Source organism: Carassius gibelio, chromosome B23 (assembly GCF_023724105.1).
Source record: "Carassius gibelio isolate Cgi1373 ecotype wild population from Czech Republic chromosome B23, carGib1.2-hapl.c, whole genome shotgun sequence".
In the NCBI taxonomy this organism is placed as follows: Eukaryota; Metazoa; Chordata; class Actinopteri; order Cypriniformes; family Cyprinidae; genus Carassius; species Carassius gibelio.
The window spans coordinates 9,871,446-9,892,832 of record NC_068418.1 but is presented as its reverse complement, the minus strand read 5'-3'; the positions used below and the strand labels follow the sequence as shown (position 1 = coordinate 9,892,832).

General features: G+C 36.4%; 1 protein-coding gene across 2 annotated transcripts in view; it reads right to left on the bottom strand.

Annotated features, from left to right (window-relative positions):
• LOC128011441 (zinc finger protein 704) overlaps positions 1-21,155 on the bottom strand; it is a 59,107-nt gene extending 37,952 nt beyond the window's left edge. The window contains exons 1-2 of one of the 2 annotated variants that reach the window (XM_052593807.1): positions 20,759-21,155; positions 18,433-18,653 (exon numbers count right to left, since the gene is read on the bottom strand). In XM_052593807.1, the coding sequence (XP_052449767.1) occupies positions 18,433-18,653; positions 20,759-20,950 (413 nt within the window). In that variant the 5' untranslated portion in view covers positions 20,951-21,155. The remainder of the gene's footprint in view (positions 1-18,432; positions 18,654-20,758) is intronic. The other variant, XM_052593806.1, reaches the window with a different exon arrangement.
• Between the last annotated feature and the right edge of the window lie 232 nt (positions 21,156-21,387).

Here is a 21,387-nt window from a genome sequence, read left to right as displayed (position 1 = left end):
TGCTCAATGAAGAAAAGCACATAATACTTCTTAGAGCTATTCATGACAAAGTCATACGAAGCTGCATTGAATGAATGTATTTCATATAATGAACAGCATACACAAACATTTAAAAGTTTATGTATAGTGCCAGTAGGGCTGTTTGGCTCATTTCACACAGCTGGAGCGATAAACTTCTCTCTCATCGAGATGAATAGCTGCACAGATTTAGATCAGCGCTCAGTTTGTGGAGGTGAAGAGGAAATCAAATCTGTGAGGACTTGATGACAGAAACATGGACTAGCTGAAAACACAGGACATCTGAATAGTGATTCATTTCATGATGAAGTTAGGCTGCTAGAGGGAAAGTCATGTGGATTTTTTTATTATTAAAGTCATTACATTCCAGAATGTAGGGACTTTTTTCCAAGTGAAAAGCTACAGTATATGAAATGGATAAAAAGTATTGACTAAAAATCCCCACATTCACAGTGGATCACAATGAAAAGTCCCAAAAGTGCTATGCAAACATTTCGCAACAAAAAGATGAAAAAGATTTAGCAACATTACAGCATTATTTGCACCGCAAATTCATTAGTAATGCTGTAAACTAAAACAAACTTCACCTAGAGAACCAAAATATCATTAGTCAAAACAAGTGAATATTTCATGCTTCTCTGGACCTATTAGATCACAACAAAAAAAATTACATTCAAAAAGTTAAACATTATTATAAAGATGAACAAATTAAATTAGCTAAACTGTGTTCAATTACTGTATTTAGCAGTTAAGTAGTATTGCCAAGATTTCAAGAAACGAAGTAAACAGTACTAAAATGAAAAACAAAGATACAGGAAAGAACAAAGTAAATAAGTCAAATTAAATAAAAAATAAACAAAACAGTCTTAGCTTAAATCTGTTCAATAGCAGTACATAATTCAATTCAAGTTTATTTGTATAGCGCTTTTTACGATACAAATCGTTACAAAGCAACTTTACAGAAAATTGCGTTTCTACAAAATTTAGTAGTAGCTTATAAGTGGTGACTGTCAGTTTATGTGCATATGACAGGAATTTTCAGAAAAATTAATACAAGACGTAGTCAACCAGACGATGAAAATTATTAACAGCAATTATTATATGGTGCAATCACACTTGAGCATTTTGACCGAGAAGTGCATATGACCGTTCATGCACACAGCCACATTACCGCTCACACATGCAAGTCAGTACTCATGGGAGCTTAACGGCAGTGGCTTGAAGTAGACTGTAAAAAGCAATTTTTCAAAACTGCAAATAAAAAGATTATGTAAGAATATCTTACAAGAAAATTCTGTCTTTCTACTAAATTCCATATTTAGTTCAATGTATCACTTGCTGTTTGTTTGTAATTATTTGATGAAATAAAATACTAGCAATTTATATATTGTTTCAAAGTAAATCCTACACCAAAGTGAGCCAATACTACTACCAGTATTTTAAATTTAGTACCAAAGTACCAATACTTTTGACATCTTAGTAAGCTCAGTGGCGATGTGATTGGATCTGACTTGGCCCATACACTGATCTCCTGGAGTTGGCTCAATAATTATTGCTCAATGACTATATGTAAATCCAGACTGCCCTCTCACCCAATGTAATCCCATAATACTGTGGCAAATCAGATTATGGGGTCAAGTAATCACAGTGAGTAGCCAAACCCTGCTGAATCAACAGTTCAGAGAAACCACACTACCTTAATCTTATTAGCAACAGAGACGTGTTTCACAATATCACACAGATGTGAAGTTGTAACTGAAACGCTGATTCACATTGGGATGAAATGGTATTGTGATAGGGTTACGCTTTATGCTTTAACGCAACCTGTCGCGCCGTTCGCTGCCAGTGTAGTACTGTAGTAGTGTTAGTGTTAGCTGCTGGTTTACACCAATACTCCTCCTTATAGACTAGACAGTGTTTCATTTCCTTAGCAATGACTTTTTAGTTCAGTCTTCACTTGACGTTCTGTAGCACAGCTGCCGAACTTCCTGTCAAAAAATTAGCAAGCATTTAAACACGATAAAGCATGAGATCCTTTTTCTTCTTTAGAAAAATCTATTTGATATCATTTTGTTTGCTAATTGGCTGCGATTGGATTGAATGCCAAATTTCTAAAGAGTTAATTCAAAGCTCACAAATATAGCCTACTTTATATTCACGTGGCCGTTTTGCTCCTCTACCATTTGAAAAAAAAAATGCTTTCTATTTAAATATATTTTAAAATGTGTTTTCCACACTGACATACCACACTGACAAAAAAAGCAAGTTTTTAAATTTTATTGACGTTTGTTCACTTTTACCTTAATTTAATTGACTGAAGTAAAAAAGAAAAAAAGTCAATGTTTTCACTAGCAGACTTTATTTTATTTTGTTAATATAAAAACAAATCTGAGCCATGATCCAGCTTTGCTTGCAAAGAATGAGAAGCTCCTTTTATACCCGAACATGATACCCTCACCTATTACCAATTCACTTGCTTGGTGTAAACTTTCAAAACAGTTTATTTGGTTATTCTATATCCTCTTTATTTTTATTCTGCCTCTATCCCAACTTTTCTGGAGTGTGCTGCAGTCTTTATATTAACAAAATACATTTAAATTGGTCAGTCAAAGCTTTGGAAATCTCTTCTTTGTACTTTTGTCAATCACAGATTTGATCATTTTACAACTTTTCTAGAAATAGGGTTGAAACTTTGAAATATTCTCACAAAATATATGAAATATAATAAAGTAGTGTTAACATTTCCAGTTGCATGTGGAAATGTGGTATTTACGCACCAAAATAACAATGTCCACTATGGGCCCTATCATACATCTGGCGTAATGCGGCGCAAATGTTTTTGCTAGTTTCAAAAAGGAGGTGTGTTCAGGTGTATTGTTGGTGCATTGCTATTTTAAAGAACTGAAAATAGACTGCGACATAGACTGACTCAAACCTGGTCTAAAGACTAAAATCAATGGTGCAATATTTATTTATTTGTTTTGTTATTTAAAAGTACAGGTTGTAGGACCTGTCACGAGAGAGCGCACTACCAAAACAATAACAATCACGTGGATTGATGAGACTAAGAAGGAGCGATGAATCATCAATCAGATGAAAAGATAAATCATTGATTTAACGGATACAAAGACGCAATCAGACTATGGATCAGACATGTCATTGCGCAGGTCTAGAGACACGATGCCCCGCGTTTGGCGTGTACTCCCCATAATACTAATCTTGTTGATCGTTATAATAGCATACGTTTTCTGTAAAGTTACGAATCAAAACAACTCACCTGTTGAGAAAAACACAAGCGAGATCGGCATCTCTTTCTAGTTGAAATTTGTCGCGAAGCTCTCTCCATCTAGAGAATGCAACACCGATATTGATCTTCGCTCTTTCTCTCCTCTTGTCCAAAACTCTTCTCTGGTCGTTCGGTTGGCCCGTACGCTGACGTTTACGGGAGCTGTCCTTGTCGACAGAAACAGCGGCAGAGAGTATGAAGTAATTATGTTCCATAAATAAGTAACACAATCCACCATAAAACGTGCGAGAAGAAGTAAATGAGGAACTGCTTGAAGTAGGGCTGCACGATATTGGGAAAAAATGACATTGCGATATTTTATTTTTCTTACGATATACATTGCGATATTTTTTCTTACAAACAAAAATGGGGTGAGCACACTTACATTCTCATTTTAAATGATTTAAACATCGACACCATTGTGTCAATTGATTAATATGCTCCATCTCTCTCTGCCCTGTTAAACTTACATGTGGTTTTCAGTCCTGTCAATGATAAACTTTCACTCTATGATGGTTAAGCTGTGCAATTAATCCGCGAATCACATTCGTCAAGGGCCAGGGACAGTTAATGAATAACGGATCAACTACGACAGTCTACATCGCACATCCTGCGATGTGACTATCGTGGATACGTACATCGCGATATCGATACTTAAACGACACATCGTGTAGTCCTAGCTTGAAGCAAGCTAGTGGTTTGCTGGACGCTAGACACTACTTCAGCATTTGTCCACGACACTGTTGTCATGTGGTTTCTACGTTAGTAAAGGCGGTAACAAAAACTAAAAGGGTAACTAAAGTCATTGACAGGCGACTGCACTGCCCCGTGTCACTGTTCAAAATGGGAATTTTCTCATGATTTACAAGTAGTTGAAAACATTAGAGATATTGTTAGTAATCAGCTGGACAAAATATATAACACTAGCCTAGTGGTTTTTGTATATTTTACTGCAAATATCTTACAAATTGTACCTTTAAAGAGCGTGTTAGTAGAAAATGCGCCTCTGGGCGGGTCCACAACGCACGTTCAAATTAAAGGATTGCAGTGTAAAAGAATATTATTGTGTATAAGACAACTTACCGTATTTTCCGGACTATAAGGCGCACCGGAGTATAAGTCGCATCAGTCCAAAAATACGTCATGACGAGGAAAAAAACATATATAAGTCGCACTGGACTATAAGTCGCATTTATTTAGAACCAAGAACCAAGAGAAAACATTACCGTCTAGAGCCGCGAAAGGGCGCTCTATGTTTTCAGTGTAGACTACAGGAGCACTAAGCAGCATAGAGCGCCCTCTCGCGGCTGTAGATGGTAATGTTTTCTCTTGATTCATTTCTCTTGATTCATGTCAAATTAATTTTGATAAGTCGCCCCTGACTATATGTCGCAGGACCAGCCAAACTATGAAAAAAAATCTCATACATGTCATAATGGATAGTTATTCCATGTATCAGAATAAACCTACCTATTTGCTCACGCATGAGCAGATCTGACTGCTCTCTGGAGATGCATTCTGTGTGCCTTAAAATTCTGCCATTTAAATAGCGAATCCGCCATGGTATGAGCACAACTCGTTGTTAAAGGGAATGGGGTATGAGACACTGAATGGTTTATTGCACGTTATGCCCAAAAAAATACCCTTTTAGATCATGCACCGGGAGCGCCGATTGTGTCTTTCCCCTTGTTATACTAGTAAAAGTGGATTTGGACACACCCTGAGAGCACCTGCACCATACGTTTTAGACCATGCGCTTAGATCGTTAACAAAGGGCCCTATGTCATAAAAAAGGGAATTCAATATATTCTAAAAAAAAAAATGGGTAGGGGGCGCTGGCCCAAAAAAGCTTAAGAACCACTGCAGTAGATGATTTCATGTAGTTCATTCATAGTTGAGTCAACCTACACAGTAGACCTTGAACATCAATCCAAGGCCCTGGCACACAAGTCACGCTGCAGTGTAGTCTTGTTTTGTTTCAAGGATTTATTTGGACCCTGTGGTTCAGGCGAAGAGGCTGCCACTCAGCCGCTCTAAATTCACCACTCTGGGTGTGGCCGTAAATACCGCTAGTGTTTTCTAGGAACTCAGCAGAGAGCTAGATAGTACATTTAAGTGTGTTTGTGTGCATAATGTAGTTTGCCGGGATCACAAGACAGCAGCCTAATGTTTAGAGCAAATGCGAACAAGCAGGAGATAAAGCAAACATTGGAAACGGAAACCAGCAAAACCACCCTGACTTGTTCCAAACTCGACAATGGACCACAGTCTTTGAAGGTGAGGGGGTCAGTGCTGAGTAAGCACAACAATGCATGTTCAATGCTAGCAGAAACAACATGAAGGAATATTCCAGCTTTAGTATAAGTCAAGCTTAACCAGTAGGTTTTGTGACATATACCACAAAAATTAATTTAAATTTGTAAATATGGATAACTGTGAGGTACTTACAATGGAAGTGAATAAGATAAATTCTCTCACCAAAACACTCACACTCAATATGCATGTTAGTAGGATGGGCGATGCGATATGACAAGAATATCATATGATTTTTTTCAGTGATCCATAACCTGATCACAAACTAAACGACTAAAACGCTAAACCCTAAAACGACCTACAAATCAAATAATAAAAAAATATTTTTAAATAAATTTGATAAAATGCTAAGTTTTATATGAATGCTTGTAAATCTTCCAAAAATGGACCCTATTGGTTCCTGGTATTTTATTTTATTATTTTCTTGTTGTAATTATGTCAAATACTGTCAACTTACAAAATAATTTTATTCTGTAAAAAACAAAGCAGAAAACCATTGCAGGGAAGTTTGTCAGCTATTATTCAAGATAAAACTCAATCCTGGATTAATTTTAAGGACTGATCATGTTAAAATAATTTCAGAGTAGATATGAAACCATAAGATAATGGAAAATGGAGTGACACCTAAAATAAATGGTATAAGATACTGTCTGTTTGTTTTCCTGCTTTATTGTTGATGTGACTTATGATAAAAAAAAAAAAACAAATTTTGAAAGCAAAAATTATTTTACAAGGCTTAAAGTAATCTTTGTGTGAGTGTGTGGGTTTGAATGAATGCGTGAAGTTTAAGACAGCAAAGCGGCCTTGATCCTGGAACAGGGCTCTCATATTGTAGGGATTTAGAGCTGGATCTGGTGCCATGACCCGGAGCAAAGTGTAGAGGCCACTGGGTCACTGCAGAGTTGAGGACGAGGCTTAAAAATACTAAAATCTCAACAATTTTAAAAAAAAATTTGCCCAAGGCTAAACATATCAAAGAGCACATGATTTCCTAAGCATCATGGAAAACCAAACTCAAATCAACCAGGTTCTTTATGACACTGCAGAGGTTTTGGAGAAGCTGCTGGAAGCATGACAGGATTCATCTGGAAAAGGGGGAACTGAGAGAAAAAAGGGAGAGATCTAGCTGTTTTTAGAAGTCAGAGTAGGCTGCCATTTATTCCCAAGAAAAAGTTGGGAATTCTTCTAATGATTATGTAAGATGTGGGTGTGTGAATGTTAAAGAAGAGAAAGAGCCTTAACTGTGCTTTCCTCCAGTTCCTGCCTTTCTATTGAATCTATCAAGAACCAAAAATCCAAGAATCATCATGCAATGACAATTTACAGCCAGGCCGGGAGCAGTAAAATCTGTAAAGTTATCCACACATGCACATAATAGACTAATTTCATAAGGATAAATATCAGTAAAACATTCTTCGCACCTCTTGATCAGAAAGATCTCATAAGAAAGACTCATAAACAACTTCCATAAAATAATGATCAATGTGCCCAGGAGCAAAATACACAAACAAGCAGTTGGATACAAAAGGAGGCTGAATTTCTTCACTCGGTGCGGCACACCACAATCTGCGAAGGAGCTATAATGACGAGCATAATATGAGCAAAATAACAAATGAAAACTATAATCAAAAAAGTAAACAGCATAGCTTTGGGCAATCGAGGCAGTGCAGCCAGTAAAAACATTTGATTAACTGGCTCTTCGTCTCCCTAAAGACAAACAACGAGTCCACAACCAGCATTCCTCAACAAGAGTTCAGGTCTGGTAGAAAAAAAATAAACTTGTTTATGGTTCTGCCGTTTTTTCTTGCACACTCGCTCGCTGTCCGAGTGCACAGGACAAACCATGCTGATGTCTGGGGTCAGAGCTGGCGTCTGGTGCTGAATTTATGTCTGCCAGAAATTACACAATTGTGGCCACATCCTCATTTTGGACCATGAAAGCTTCAAAGCTGCATTTGGTAAGTTTGGTACTAGAAAACACTGCTTTAAAACTACTGAACGATTCCCTCGAGCAGCATTAGTTGTGCAAGTATCCGCTGTTATAAAAAAACAAAACGAGCAATCCAAAGTAACGGAATAATAGTGATTTTTCAGATTGTCCAGCTGAACGGCAGCAGGTATGTAGCTCATACTGCTGGACTTTTTTAGTGCGTTTAGTGCATGTCTTATGTCTTATTTGACTGAAGATTAAAAGGATAGTTCACCCAAAACTGAAAATTCGGTGATTAATTACTCAGCCTCATGTCATTCGAAACCTGTGAGACCTTTCATCCAAAATATCTTAATTTGTGTTCCAAAGATAAACAAAGGTCTCATGTGGTTGGAACGACACGACGATGAGTAATAAATGACAGAATTTTCATTTTTGGGTAAAATATCCCTTTAAATTTCTATATTAAATTAAATTGCGCCACTAACTGTAAACATTTTTTTTTACAAGTAAAACTGCTATAGAAGAATAATTTCAAAATACTATAAGGATTCAGCTCAATACCAAAAAACAGATAATGATTTAATTTTACGGATGATAACCATTAAACACTTGATATTTAATGTTTTACTATTTTGTCTAAATTAATACAAAAAAAAACACCACAAAAAACCCTAAAAATATTTTTAATCATAGTAATTTTGGCATAACGAGATAAGTGTTATTAAATTATTAGTCTATTTATATATCAACGTGAAAAGAATTTCGCAACTCAGTTCCATGTGTTACAAGAAACACCACATTTTTCCCCTGTGATATATAGACTGAATTCCTAGCTATAGCCCGAGTGGCCTGATGATGTCAGAGGTTAAGGAAAGAAATTTTAGAGGAAGTTTATGTATAATATATAAGTATAATATATAAGTATAATATATATATATATATATATATATATATATATATATATATATATATATATATATATATATATATATATATATATATATATATATATTAGGGGTGTAACGATACGTGTATTCGTATTGAACCGTTCGGTACGAGGCTTTTGGTTCATTATGTACCGAACGGTTCGTTGGACTAATTAATTATATTTAAAAAAAAAAGAGAGAGAGAGAAATATAATGATATGCGTTCAACAAGTTAGCCCAATAACCAAAACGACGTAACAGGCAACGCCCCTGACACTCCCGAAGAAGAAAAAAACACCAACTTATAGTTATATGTTTATGTTAGGCTAGTAGCTACTCAGTCAGGCGCTCGCTCACTCAGCACGCGCTGAAGGCTCGTTGCAAAATGGCCAATGTGTTTAACAGACCAGAAATAGAAGATCCTCCAATAACCAACAGGTCTGGTGTTTGGGTGCACTTTGGATTCCCTTTAAGCTATAATGGTGATGGCAAGAGAGTGGTGGATAAAAAAACAATGGTATGTCACATCTGCTACATGACAATATGGTACACCAGCGGGAATAAAAAAAAAAAAAAAAAAAAAAACACCAGCGGCAATACTTAAAACATGTCAACTCATTTACGCCGACATCACCTTATTGTGTCAGTATCTGGGAAAAGACGAAAAAAAGGAGAAACATACACGCAACAAACTATCCACGCAGCATTCAGACACCGGTACACCATTATAGCTTACAGGGAATCCAAAGTGCACCCAAACACCAAACCTGTTGGTTATTGGAGGATCTTCCATTTCTGGTCTGTTAAATGCATTAGACATTTTGCAACGGGCCTTCTGCGCGTGCTGAGTGAGCAAGCGCCTTAGGGGCTAAAAACGCGGGGAAAACGCTAGTCGCGCCACTTTCTCCTCCTTTCCAAAGCGCTCGGGCAGAAGCGCTCATGTGGCGTCTGTCTTTGCTAAGCAACAATGACGTGCCCTCTCCATGAGACGCGGAAATTTCAGCGAAGGATAAATGGATTTGCAGTTCTAAAAATCGCTTGCAGTAGCTCTGCTACTAAATTTATTTCAAAATTGAAATCCATATACAACTATGATCAGCTGTTCCTTCATCTTGGCTGAGCTTTCAACGTTGTTGTGGGAAAGGATGAACCTGATTGGTTAGTTCTTGTCACATGACCCGTGGTGCGCTTGCGGCATTCTGAAAAGTTGAGATGTTTTTACATTTTGCTGTATCTAAAACGTACCGAACCGAACCGTGACATCAGTGTATCGTATCGAACTGAACCATGAATTTTGTGAACCGTTATATATATATATATATATATATATATATATGTATTTTTAATAAAGTTCACAAAAGGTAAAATTTAAAAAAGTCACACAAATGAAGAATCACAAGGATAAAGAAAGTAAAAAAGGCTGATTTCAAACTGGCTTCAAACCCAGGTGTAAACAAGGCCTAAATGTGGTACTTTCTCAGTGACCTCTCATGTCAGATGGAAAGAACTAAAAATACGATGAATCATCAATCTTCTGTTTCTCTTTTTCGTATGTGGAATAAAGCAGCCAATTAAACTGCAAGCATCTGAAGCGCGTCCCCTCAAATATCATCTGAAAGTTTTGGTTCCTCTCTTCAGTTTCATAGACACTCATCCTCTGCTACGTAACGCGAGTCATGATGAGTGCGCCGTTCACACTATTATATGTTGTGGCTTCTGATAATATCAACACAATGAGTCATAACAGATGATAATTACAGCAAATCTATCAAGTCGAGGCACAAGGGTGTCTGTCGTTCTCAAGCGGTCACAGTTTCACCCTAGGCTTTGTGAGCTTGGGCAAGCCAAAGGAACGCTGTAGCTGAGTTATAGATGACGAAGGAATGCCTCCCACTCACCCTTCAGATTTTAATAGCTTGCTGGCTGGCCAGACGTGAGCTACGTGCTTGTTGACGTGAACACATGAGTCATTCCAGTGGCTCTTATATGAGGGTTCCTTTGACCCCATAGATTCTGAGAGCAGAGGTCATGACCCACGGAGAGGTTTCAGTGTGACGAAGTCAGTCAGCTGGAACTACAGATGCGGTAACCTCTTCTGTAAACACACCGCAAATCAGTTTAACGTGGCTATTAGTGTGATTAATTATAAAGAAAGTAATCATCATTACTCACATAAAAACACAACTCTCAATTGCACTCTTTTACAGACATTAGTCTACAGTATTCAGTCCAAGTATACTTGAAACAGTGTATAATAGAGTATAATTTGTTTTAGTTCAGCATTCTTTGATGAACTGAAAGTTTTAAAGAACTACATTTATTTGAAATAACATTACAAATCTCCTTATTGTCACTTTTGTCTTTTGATCAATTTAATGCACCTTTGATTAATAAAGGTAGAAATCTTACAGACTTTTACTTTTGAAGGGTAGTATATAAAAATAGCATGTGAAAAAATGTATATGCTTCGTCAGATGCATCCATCCAACCTATCACCTCAGATATAGAAATGTAGTTAATTTTGCATCTTTTTTATCCCATTTCGGGTAATTTTGTCCAATCCAACAATTAGTCAAAGAAAAAATGTCTCATAGGATACAGTAATTCGGCATCTTTCAACATTTTAGGGCTGCAAATGATTAATCATGATTAATTGAATACAAAATAAAAGTTTGTTTACATACTATATGTGTTTGTGTACGGTGTATATTATTATGTATATATAAATACATACACATACATGTATATATTAAGGAAAATATGTTTTTAGATAAAACATTTATATTTATATAAATTATATACAAGTATAAATATATTTCTTAAAATATCTACATATATGTGTGTATTTATATATGCATAATAAATATACCCATACTGTAATGTGTAAGTGTGTAAACACAAACTTTTATTTTGAATGTAATTAATCGCGATTAATCATTTTGCGGCCCTACAGCATTTTTCTGTCTTCCTTCCTCTGATGTTGTTTTTTTGACAGCCGTCGCAAATGCTGATATCTTGGAAACATGGGGCCGATAGGCGTCAAAATAAAAGTCTCACCTCAACACATTGGCCAAGCAGAAAAACTTATCGACCGATGCCGGTATTTGAAAAAGGTCATTTTGAATAAATTGGCATTGGCCATATATTGGACAATCACTAATAAGGATGACCACATGACTGGACTTGTTAAAATAATCCTGTCAGAAAAACTGCATGAAAATGCTTTATGTATGTTCCATGTGTTTCATTTCCAGTGAGATTTTTTAGGCTTTATGCTTGCGCAGAAAGCAAATCTAACGTTTCCTGATGTTTCAGTGTGTATGAGACACTTTTGGGAAAACGGTTGAAAATGCTAGTGTGGATGGGAGCGTTTTAAAACAAAGACGCCTTTTTCAAACATATCCGGATTAATGTAGATGTAGCCTCAAAGGCTTGCACAAGCAGATACAAGACTAACTCAAAAAGCAAGGGCTTCAACCTGCTGGACTTTCTACCTTCCACCTTGGCTTTTGTCTCTCACTTTACTTTAGATGAACGCTGATAAGAGATGAATAGATTCAAGCATAAACTTGCTGCCAGTGTGACCTATCAGCCACAGTGTATAGCAGTGACTTTTTACTGATTTGTCAGGCAAGCCTGGACATGTCAATGAAAGACTAATGTGTGTAGAGCTACTCAAGAAGTGTATGATCAGTCCTTATCTCCTGAACACATGTGAGTGCAAACACACTAAATTATTGAAGGATTTACTTAGTGCGCACCACATACGGTCATGTGTGAATCAATAAGACATAGTTTCTCTCATTCATTTCAATTGCAAGTTTACCTGTCTGACTGAGAATCTTAAGGCAGGACTAAATGTCAACTGCGTCTAATTCTTCCAGTGTTAGTCTGAATGGCGTCACATTTGCAAAAAAGGTGTTGCAGTTCCTGCACTCTAAAAAAAAATAACTTAGCATGACTTCAATGCATAGTGACTGCACTCTGTGTACAATACAACAGAGCCTATAACAATTTACAACTGGGTGTAGCTAATAGAGATTTATTTCAATGGCCAAAAAGGCAATGAATTCAATGACAAGATCCTCATATAAAATGAAAGAGCTGGCTCCAAAACCAATATATTATATTTAATTAATGATTCTGCTTTGCTGTAGTGTTTTGGATAATTTCATAATCAAAAGTCTTTATATTATTATTCTTATTAATGCCTGATTTTGATAGATAAGTGGCACTTTCTCCTCTTTTTGTTTTAATTATTATACTTTGTTGTTTGCTAAATTAAAACCATTGTAGACAATTAATTGAACATTTCATATTATTATACATATAATAATTGTTACTGATAAGTACAGTCATTTCTTTTTTTGACCATAAAACCTTGAGATACTTGCCAAGCACATATAAACACGCATAAAAGACGGCAAATGTGACAGATGTATAGCAGGAAAAAAAGAGTACCGCAGGTGAATATGAGTTATGAAGTGGTCATAAAATATGACAGGTAGAGCTTGTATTGGATTTATCTGACAAACATCAGCTTTTCTCACTGTAACACTGCAGTGAAGGGACAAGCCATTTGCCTGCGTATCTGAGAGTTTTGCATACATTTACAAACCCTTAGGGAGTATGAGATCCAGGTATCATTTAAAATTAAAATCTAGGCCACATTGATGATGTAGAAACACCAAGCCACAACTGTAGCATCACAGTTATTGCTGCAATACTTTCTATTGACAGAATAATAAGTGGCACAATAAAACGAATTTTTACAAATAAAAAATGTAAATTAAAGCTCACAAGTAACTTTTTTTTATAGGTACTTCTATTCTAGTTTAATATGCAGGGTTTGTGGTGCTATCAAAACATTGCTCTGTTTGTTTAACTATCTTGTCAAGTCTGACACAGCAACAGCTCAACCAATGGTGTAAGTTTGGGGCGGGGCTATCTGTTTAGCTAACCAATGGCAGGCAGGGGGAGTGTTCAGGAAACTTGCTCAGAAAAGACTATGAACATGTACTAAGTACTAAGTAATAAATTCAGTGAGCATTATAAAAGCCTTATTGTAAATATAAAATAAAAGTAATTTGCTTGAACTTGCTATATCAGCATATTTAGTTAAACACACACACATACAGTACATAGTCAATTCACAAAAGCATCCCACGCACCCACATCAATTCAAACTGACCTACTTATCAATGCTGATGGTGGTTTATGCACATACAAAACCAGATTACATATCTCTTAAACACCTTTTGGCCCCAAGCTTCAGTCCCCTTTAATAATCAACCTAGTCTGGATTGGTAATGTGTCCTTGAACGCCATAATTCACCCAGAAATCCTGTTTGACTTTCTTTTGAACACAATTTTGAGTCGTTTGCTTGATTCTCTTAGCAAGAGTAAATGATGACAGTGTTATTAGATGTATTTGTGATGAATATGATTTAAGAGAAAGATGTGAATGAGAGTATGAAAGACAAAAAACGGAAAAGAAAAGGCAGCTAAACAGTGAAAATGACAGAAACTTTGACAGATTGTTAGATTTGATCAGACATTCCTCCTAAACACGCCAAAAATGAAGACTGCATAAACACTGACTGAACACTGACCAAGAGGCCCGTCTGTCTCCTTCACGCCATCCTGTGCCATTACATTACAATCAGCCTCTGGTACGCTGAGGGTCATGTAGACAGTAAAAGCCACTGGCTACAAGACACTCAATGCAACGTTTGTCTTAAGAATGATTTGAGAGCTTAAGTTAATGAAGTTCACCGTAAAGGCTTGAATGCAAGTGAGTGGAATGACAGATTAAAACATGTCTGATCAAGCAACACTTCATTTCACTTTTAAACAGACTGAGCCATTAAACCTAGAAAGCAACTTGACAATCAAATCAATAAGAGTACAAGTGAGATCTATGACTCACGTAACACGTCTCTAATGTTTCCCTCAGGCCTGGTTTGCATGAATTTAACATATCTTAACTTACTCTACAGCATGTGAATAACTATAACAATCTTTACTGCCATTCAAAAGTTTGGACACACCTACTCATTAATGCAGTGGTGTCTGCCCACTTTTTCAGTCTTTGTTAAAGTGTTACCATAAACTAAAGGTAAAACACAACATTTCAAACTTTCATCTGAAACAAAAATACATTTGAAAAAGATACAAGACTGTGTACTTAACGGCTTAGTGAGGGAAAGAACTACAATCCCATGAAGCATTGCAAATAACAATCAATTTAAGAATGATGGACAAATATAAAACTATTAATTTAAAGAGCCAGTAAGATGAAAATTCTAAGCTTCCTATCACTGTTTATAAATCCTGTAAAATCGGTTTAATTCCATCCAAGGTTAAAAAACATTGTCATTTTGTCAAAATATCATTTTAAAATTACCTCAATTCGCAATTCGGTTCGCGCGAAGCTGTTCAAAAGATTAAGTTTCCTTAAACCCCACCTTTCGGTAGCATACTGTGTTCTGATTGGTCAACTAACATAGTCAGGTTTGATTGGTTGTTCCGCACACAACTTCATGGTAAACAATGCGTTAGCATCTTTTTGGGGTGAATTATGTCTTATTCCTCTTATCGCGAAGCAAACAGTAAAATAAAAAACTTGAACAGTCTCGCTGCTTTTTCTTCTGTGTGTGTGTATTCAAGCCGCGCGCTTCAGTTTGAATCTGAATCCAGACATCGCGTTGTTTTCATATGGATTAATTAATCACAGAATATCTGTTAGCAGCACTTGTTACACTTCATTTTAACCCTCTGGAGTCTAAGGGTATTTTTGGGGCCTTGAGAAGTTTTGTCATGCCCTGACATTTGTGTTTTTTTCAGTTTCTTATAAATATCTAAATGGGTAAAGTCTAATATCACTGTAATCAGCACAAACTGGGCTATAATAATATGTGAAATGCATGCATGTACATGATTGTATTTTTGAGAAAAAAAATGTTATGCATGGTTAGTGAAAAACTAAAAATGTTAAATCACTTGAATAAGGCAATAAAACACATACATAAAATTGGTTGCCGGAAAAGTTGAGAACTGGAGCTTGTAGCCTAGAATTTTTCTTTCTGAATGATGTGAAAATCATCTTGTTTACTCACTCACAGAAAACAATATATTGATTTAAATTTTCTAAAACACTTTTTGTTGGTAAAAGTCATATGCGAGTAGGCGTCAACTATCATGAATATCATTGTGATTTACACCTGAGAAGACAAAGGTCTGCATAATGAGCTGCATAATGAGCCTCTCATTCAACTGTGCCACTCTGAGGGAGGACTTACAAGAAAGAATGTGAGAACAAAATAAAAGTATATAATTTTATGTTTGTAGTTTATTAAGAATATATTTAATTATCCCACAACATAATTTAATATCCACTTGGGGGAGCAGTTAAACAGTTTATTAGGGACAATCAAAGCTGACTTTAAAATTTTTTGGCATCCTTTCTCTAGTCACACAATCCTTCAGAAATCGTTTTAACAATCTTATTTTCTACCAAATAAACCCCATTTATTATCATCATCATTATTATTATTATTATTATTATTATTATTAATGTTGAAAAGAGCTGATAATATTTTCAGGTTTTTTTAGGGGGAATAAATCGAAAGAACTGCATTGTTTTTACATTTGTTAGAGTTATCTCTATTTGTCACATTTATATTATATACATCAAGCTTTTGAATGGTATAGTATTGTATATTGTTATTGAAACTTCATAATGTTTCACTTGATTATACATTTAGTCAGGAATTATAGTTTGGAAAAAGTATTTGGAAAAAGTCTAACTAGTAAAATGTTTACACGTTATGTGAAAACTAGTACAAATAAATAAAAAGAGACTTACTCATGTTTATGATCTCTGCTGAATAAAGTGCTTCATTCTTTTTTCTGAGGAAATCCATTTCTCAAATCCTCAACCACATCACATCTTTTTGGGGTGAATTATGTCTTAGTCCTCTCATCGCGAAGCAAACAGTAAAATAAAATAAAAACTTGAAGAATAGTCTGGCTGCTTTTTCTTCTGTGTGGGCGTATTCAAGCCGCGCGCTTCAGTTTGAATCTGAATAGCGCGTTAAGCGCGGGGGCGTGGTCACATTAGATATAATGAGCGGAGATATGAAAAACAGACATTGCGTTGTTTTCATATGGATTACTTTATCTCAGAATATTTGTTTTCGGCAGCACTTGTTTAGTTTAAAAGTAGACATTCCAGGCTTTCTATAGATATCTCTCTCATGTCTCTTCGTTGAGTATTCACGGAGTTACAGTTCATTTTAATGAAATGTTTGTACATGACGATCAGCGGAGACAAAGACTGTAGACAGCGCACCTTGTTTGTTATCTTTATTTTATAAGTGCACAAAGGTTTTTTGTTATTATGTCTGTATCCAAAAAAAACTAGACCCTTTACAGATTCGATTGATGTATTGCTCTTATCTGTACGATTAAAACTGAGAGTGTAATTTAAGTTCTTTTCGGGGTTATCAGGTGAAAATGACTCAAAACGCATATATGCGTTAATCGACTCGAAAGGGTTAATGACGTGTCTGTAAATGAAGATCAGCGCAGACAGGCTGCAGACAGCACACATACTGATAAGACGCTCGGGAGAAAACAAACACATAACTTCATGATCATACTTCGCGTTGTGATTCGAAGATGCTTGTTGGTCTAAATAAAGTTGGTAATGAACCCTCTTTTATGGCCAAACGCTTTGAAAATCCCGCCTTGTACTCACCGAGATTGGAAAGCAGTCATCCGTGAAATGTTGTGAACACAACAAAAGAGATTTGTTGTACTGTTCTGGTATTGTGGTAAAAATGAATTTTAGCCATTGGTTCTTCTGATCTTCATTCTTTGGCAGTGAAAATAAAACAAACTTGCCTTTACAATTAAAAACACACTGTCTCCTCGACATGATGCTCTCACACCAACCAGAGCGTCTGTGTGTGTGTGTGGGGGGGGGGGGGGGGGGGCAGGTCAGAGTTTTGTTTCTCCCAACACGGTAGGCGGAGATTATTATGCAAAGTGCTCCTAGTGACGTACATAGAGATGGGCAAAAGATTTGAAATCTATAACGACTCGTTTCAGTGATTCAGAGTCGACTCCTTACTTTAGAAGCCAATAACTTTATAAATCGTGTACTTTTTGGTTTAATTACTTTGCACATTGTTTACACTGATGGACAGCTACATCATACACTGTAATACAGGTAATTTTTGATTTCCCATCTGTGTGGCTCTTTAAAGGTTGTTGATTTTACGTATAGAAAATATATTTTAAGTTTATTGCTTACTAATGCTAATGCTTACTAATATTTAAGTGCATTGACAACATAGCTTTTTTGGCACAATCTTCTCATCAAGACTCTCTGATTGGTGGAGTTTCTGTACAGCATCATGGGTAATGTAGTTTTCCCCCACAAATTCAGCTGTTAAACACAAATAATGCAAATGAATGGGTTCAACAAAAGCATATACCATCAATTAACAACTGTGGACCTCACAGTAGGTCTGTCTCATATGACTTATTGCTAAAAATTAGGTTTCCCTATGGAGAAGATGAAATGAGTTTTTACTTCAAGAATCCAAATGCCGCAACTGTCCACTTTTTGAAACAATACATAACTACTAAAAAGCACAAATAAAAAATGTTGAAAGTATGAAGTGACCAAAAAATTCTAAGTTATTTACTTACTTCAACAAGGTTCAGTCTGGGAATGAGTTTAAGAAAAAAAAAACTATAGATTAAACTGTTTAAAAGTTAATGAAAAACAAACTAAGTGTAAAAGTAAAAGAGCCCAAACTTTTGACTAGTATTGTATTGGCATACAACACACACTGAATGCTATATATGCATTAATACAACTACTATATCACCCAAACGGTGTCATCTGCACAGTGCTCTCTATAGTGACAACTATCAGAACTGACCTGTCATGTGGGACGGGGATGATGGAGGACGTGTGCAGGTGCGGTGTCTCGGGAGATGGCAGGTGATATCCTGGCTCCCCAGGCCCTCTCACTGGGCTCAGAGCCTCCATGTGGGTTTGGTCTTGTAGCCTAAAGCCATTCAGGATCAAGCGATGAGCAGGGCAGCCATGTTTAAGGACCCCACCTGAGCTCTGCTCATCCTCCTCTCTGCCACATGCAAACTGAGAACAAAAGGTTTAGCAGTTATACAACGTGTCCAAAGGAAAGGAATCAATTCACTTCTGTTTGTTAGTTACAGCATAGTAATATTATTTATGATGGGTGTGTAGGATGTTATGTTTGACAAGAATAATTTTCTCTTCATGGTAACCTCTTAAAACAGAAAGTTGGATCAGGACATGTTGAAGGGCATGTCCCCTCTTAAAGCCAAATGTGAATCATGATTTGCTACTGCTAGTCAGTAAGAGTGGTATTAGGGACATTCTCTTTCTGGAGAACATTTAAAACCTTGGATAGTCCCAGATGAGTCATCAATCATTTTCCTGAAAGGAAAAGACTGTGCACTTTAAATGCACTTAAGAGAGTGCATCCACGGTTATTGTAGTCAAGTAAAACTTAAAATAAAACAACAAAAAAACGTTCTGTTACTTAAAAAAAACGTATTCATTTCAGATAGCTGACAAAGAATTATCTCTCTTTTTTGTTGTTTAACTTAACTTCAACTAAAACTAATAAATAAAAATTAATTTAAATATATATATATATATATATATATATATATATATATATATAAACCGAAAAACTAAAACTGAACTAAAAGTAAAGTGAAAACAGGGATAATCTATGGCAGGACGTCTCAGCAAAATTCCAAGGGGGCCACAAGATGACTCAAAAACATTAAAATGAATACATTATTATTAATATATCAACATAATCTAGCTCTGATTTCAATTGAAATGCTAAAAAAAACATACAATAAATATGTAAACTGAAATCATATTTCACCCCTCACCCACTGTTTTTGATTTTGAGACCTTTGGAATCACAAAATGAATTATGATTAATTTAATATATCACTATTCCCATTTTCTGATAAGCCACTGTTGTAAGCAAATATATATATATATATATATATATATATATATATATATATATATATATATATATATATATATATATATATATATATATATATATATATATATATATATTTATTTATTTATGCTCAAAGCTAACAGACCTGGACTAAAAGAAACAAAACTTCAATGCTGATTGTTATTTGTCCAAAAACTAGGGGCGAAGATTAAATTTGACATTTCTTTTTTTTTTTTTCAATTAATGAAGCATCCTATCAGTTGGTAATATAACTGTCTACCAGTTGCCTCCCCATTCCTGATGTGCCATATTAAATGATGAGTTATTACTCAAATTACCTGCATACCTCTCATAACAAGCACTTTTATTAAAGACAAACACCAGCAATCCTAAAAAAATCACATAGGTTATACTTCCTGATAGCTTAAATGTGCTTCAATAAAATGCACTCACGCCCCCAAAACATTGCAATCATGCATGAGCTGCATGACAGGCATCGAATTTTCACTGCACCGCTCGTATCGGTCAAGTGCACGCTCACATCAGAGCAGATACATCATTCTGCGACGCGTCATCATGGAAGGGGGCGTGTCCCGCACTGCATGCTACACAGCCAGCCAAATTAAACGCACTTCTAAAGTGAACGCTCGTGTTTTTAAAATAAATTAACGTCGCATGTGGTTACTTCCTCCATATACGATGCATAAACCAACTGTTATGTTATGTTAACATAATAATGTACCTTTTTCCCAAACCACAACGTAAGTTACACATGAAAACACTCGTTTTTAATCTGTAAATATTATCGAAAGGCCATCATTCGCCCTGAAATGAAACATTAAACAATGTTCCTGTGAAAACAAACCCTTACACCGGCTTCAACTCGCGTTAAACACTTCATGGGGGAGGGGAGAATCGCTTAAATGTACCAACCCCCTGCTTTTTTGTTTTCGTTTAAACTTTGAACGTTCAAGTTAAGTCGCCATTTTACCAATCAGTTACCGCCTCGCTTGATTAACGCAGATAACAGTATAACTGTAACGATTAAATGACACTACATATACCCGACAAACAATTTCTCCATGCAAACTTGAGTTTTAATCGAAAGGCAGAGCTGCCATCGTACAACTTGCAACGCAACGGTCGTTTTGACATGTTTAAAAACGCAGCGAACTGTCAAAACCCCAAAAGGTGAGCGTATGCGAAACTTCAACGAGCATACATCACTTACTTTCTTGTGAATGTAGTGCCTCTCTCTCGATGAGGTATAATAATGTCCATTTGGAGAGATCTCCTTGCCAGAGTTCGTTAAAGCAGCTTCGAGCAGCGCGTTTGTTTTGAGCGCTTTCCCAGTGACGGGCTCGCCCCCTTCACGCGTGCTGTCGCCGGCTCGAGGCTGCTCGAGGAGCCGCTTGGAACTCATTCTCAACCTGGATCAAATGTGACTAAAGGAAAATCACCAGCGCTCGGTCGAATTTAGTGCTGAGCAGGATAAGATGCATTTAACAGTATTGTGTGGAATACGACTCTACAGACTCTAAAAGCAGCCGGTAAGAGGGGATAAAAATGATTGTTTTGCTTCTCTCTCTCGCCGAGCCTGACACCACGCCCACTCTGTCCTGCTCGTGCAGCCAGGCGAGATTCGCTCGGCTCCGCCCCTCATTGATTCTGATTGGCTCTCGGCGTACATAAACATTCTATTTAGGCACGCGGCCATCGCAGATCTGCAGCTGATTGGTCGCTCGGGAAACGTCGGAATTATTTTTTTCTTGAGTTGAGGAGGTGTGTCTCCATGGTTTGCCGGCCGGTACAGACAGAGAGGAAGAGAGAGAGAGAGTGAGAGAGAGAGTGAGAGCCGGT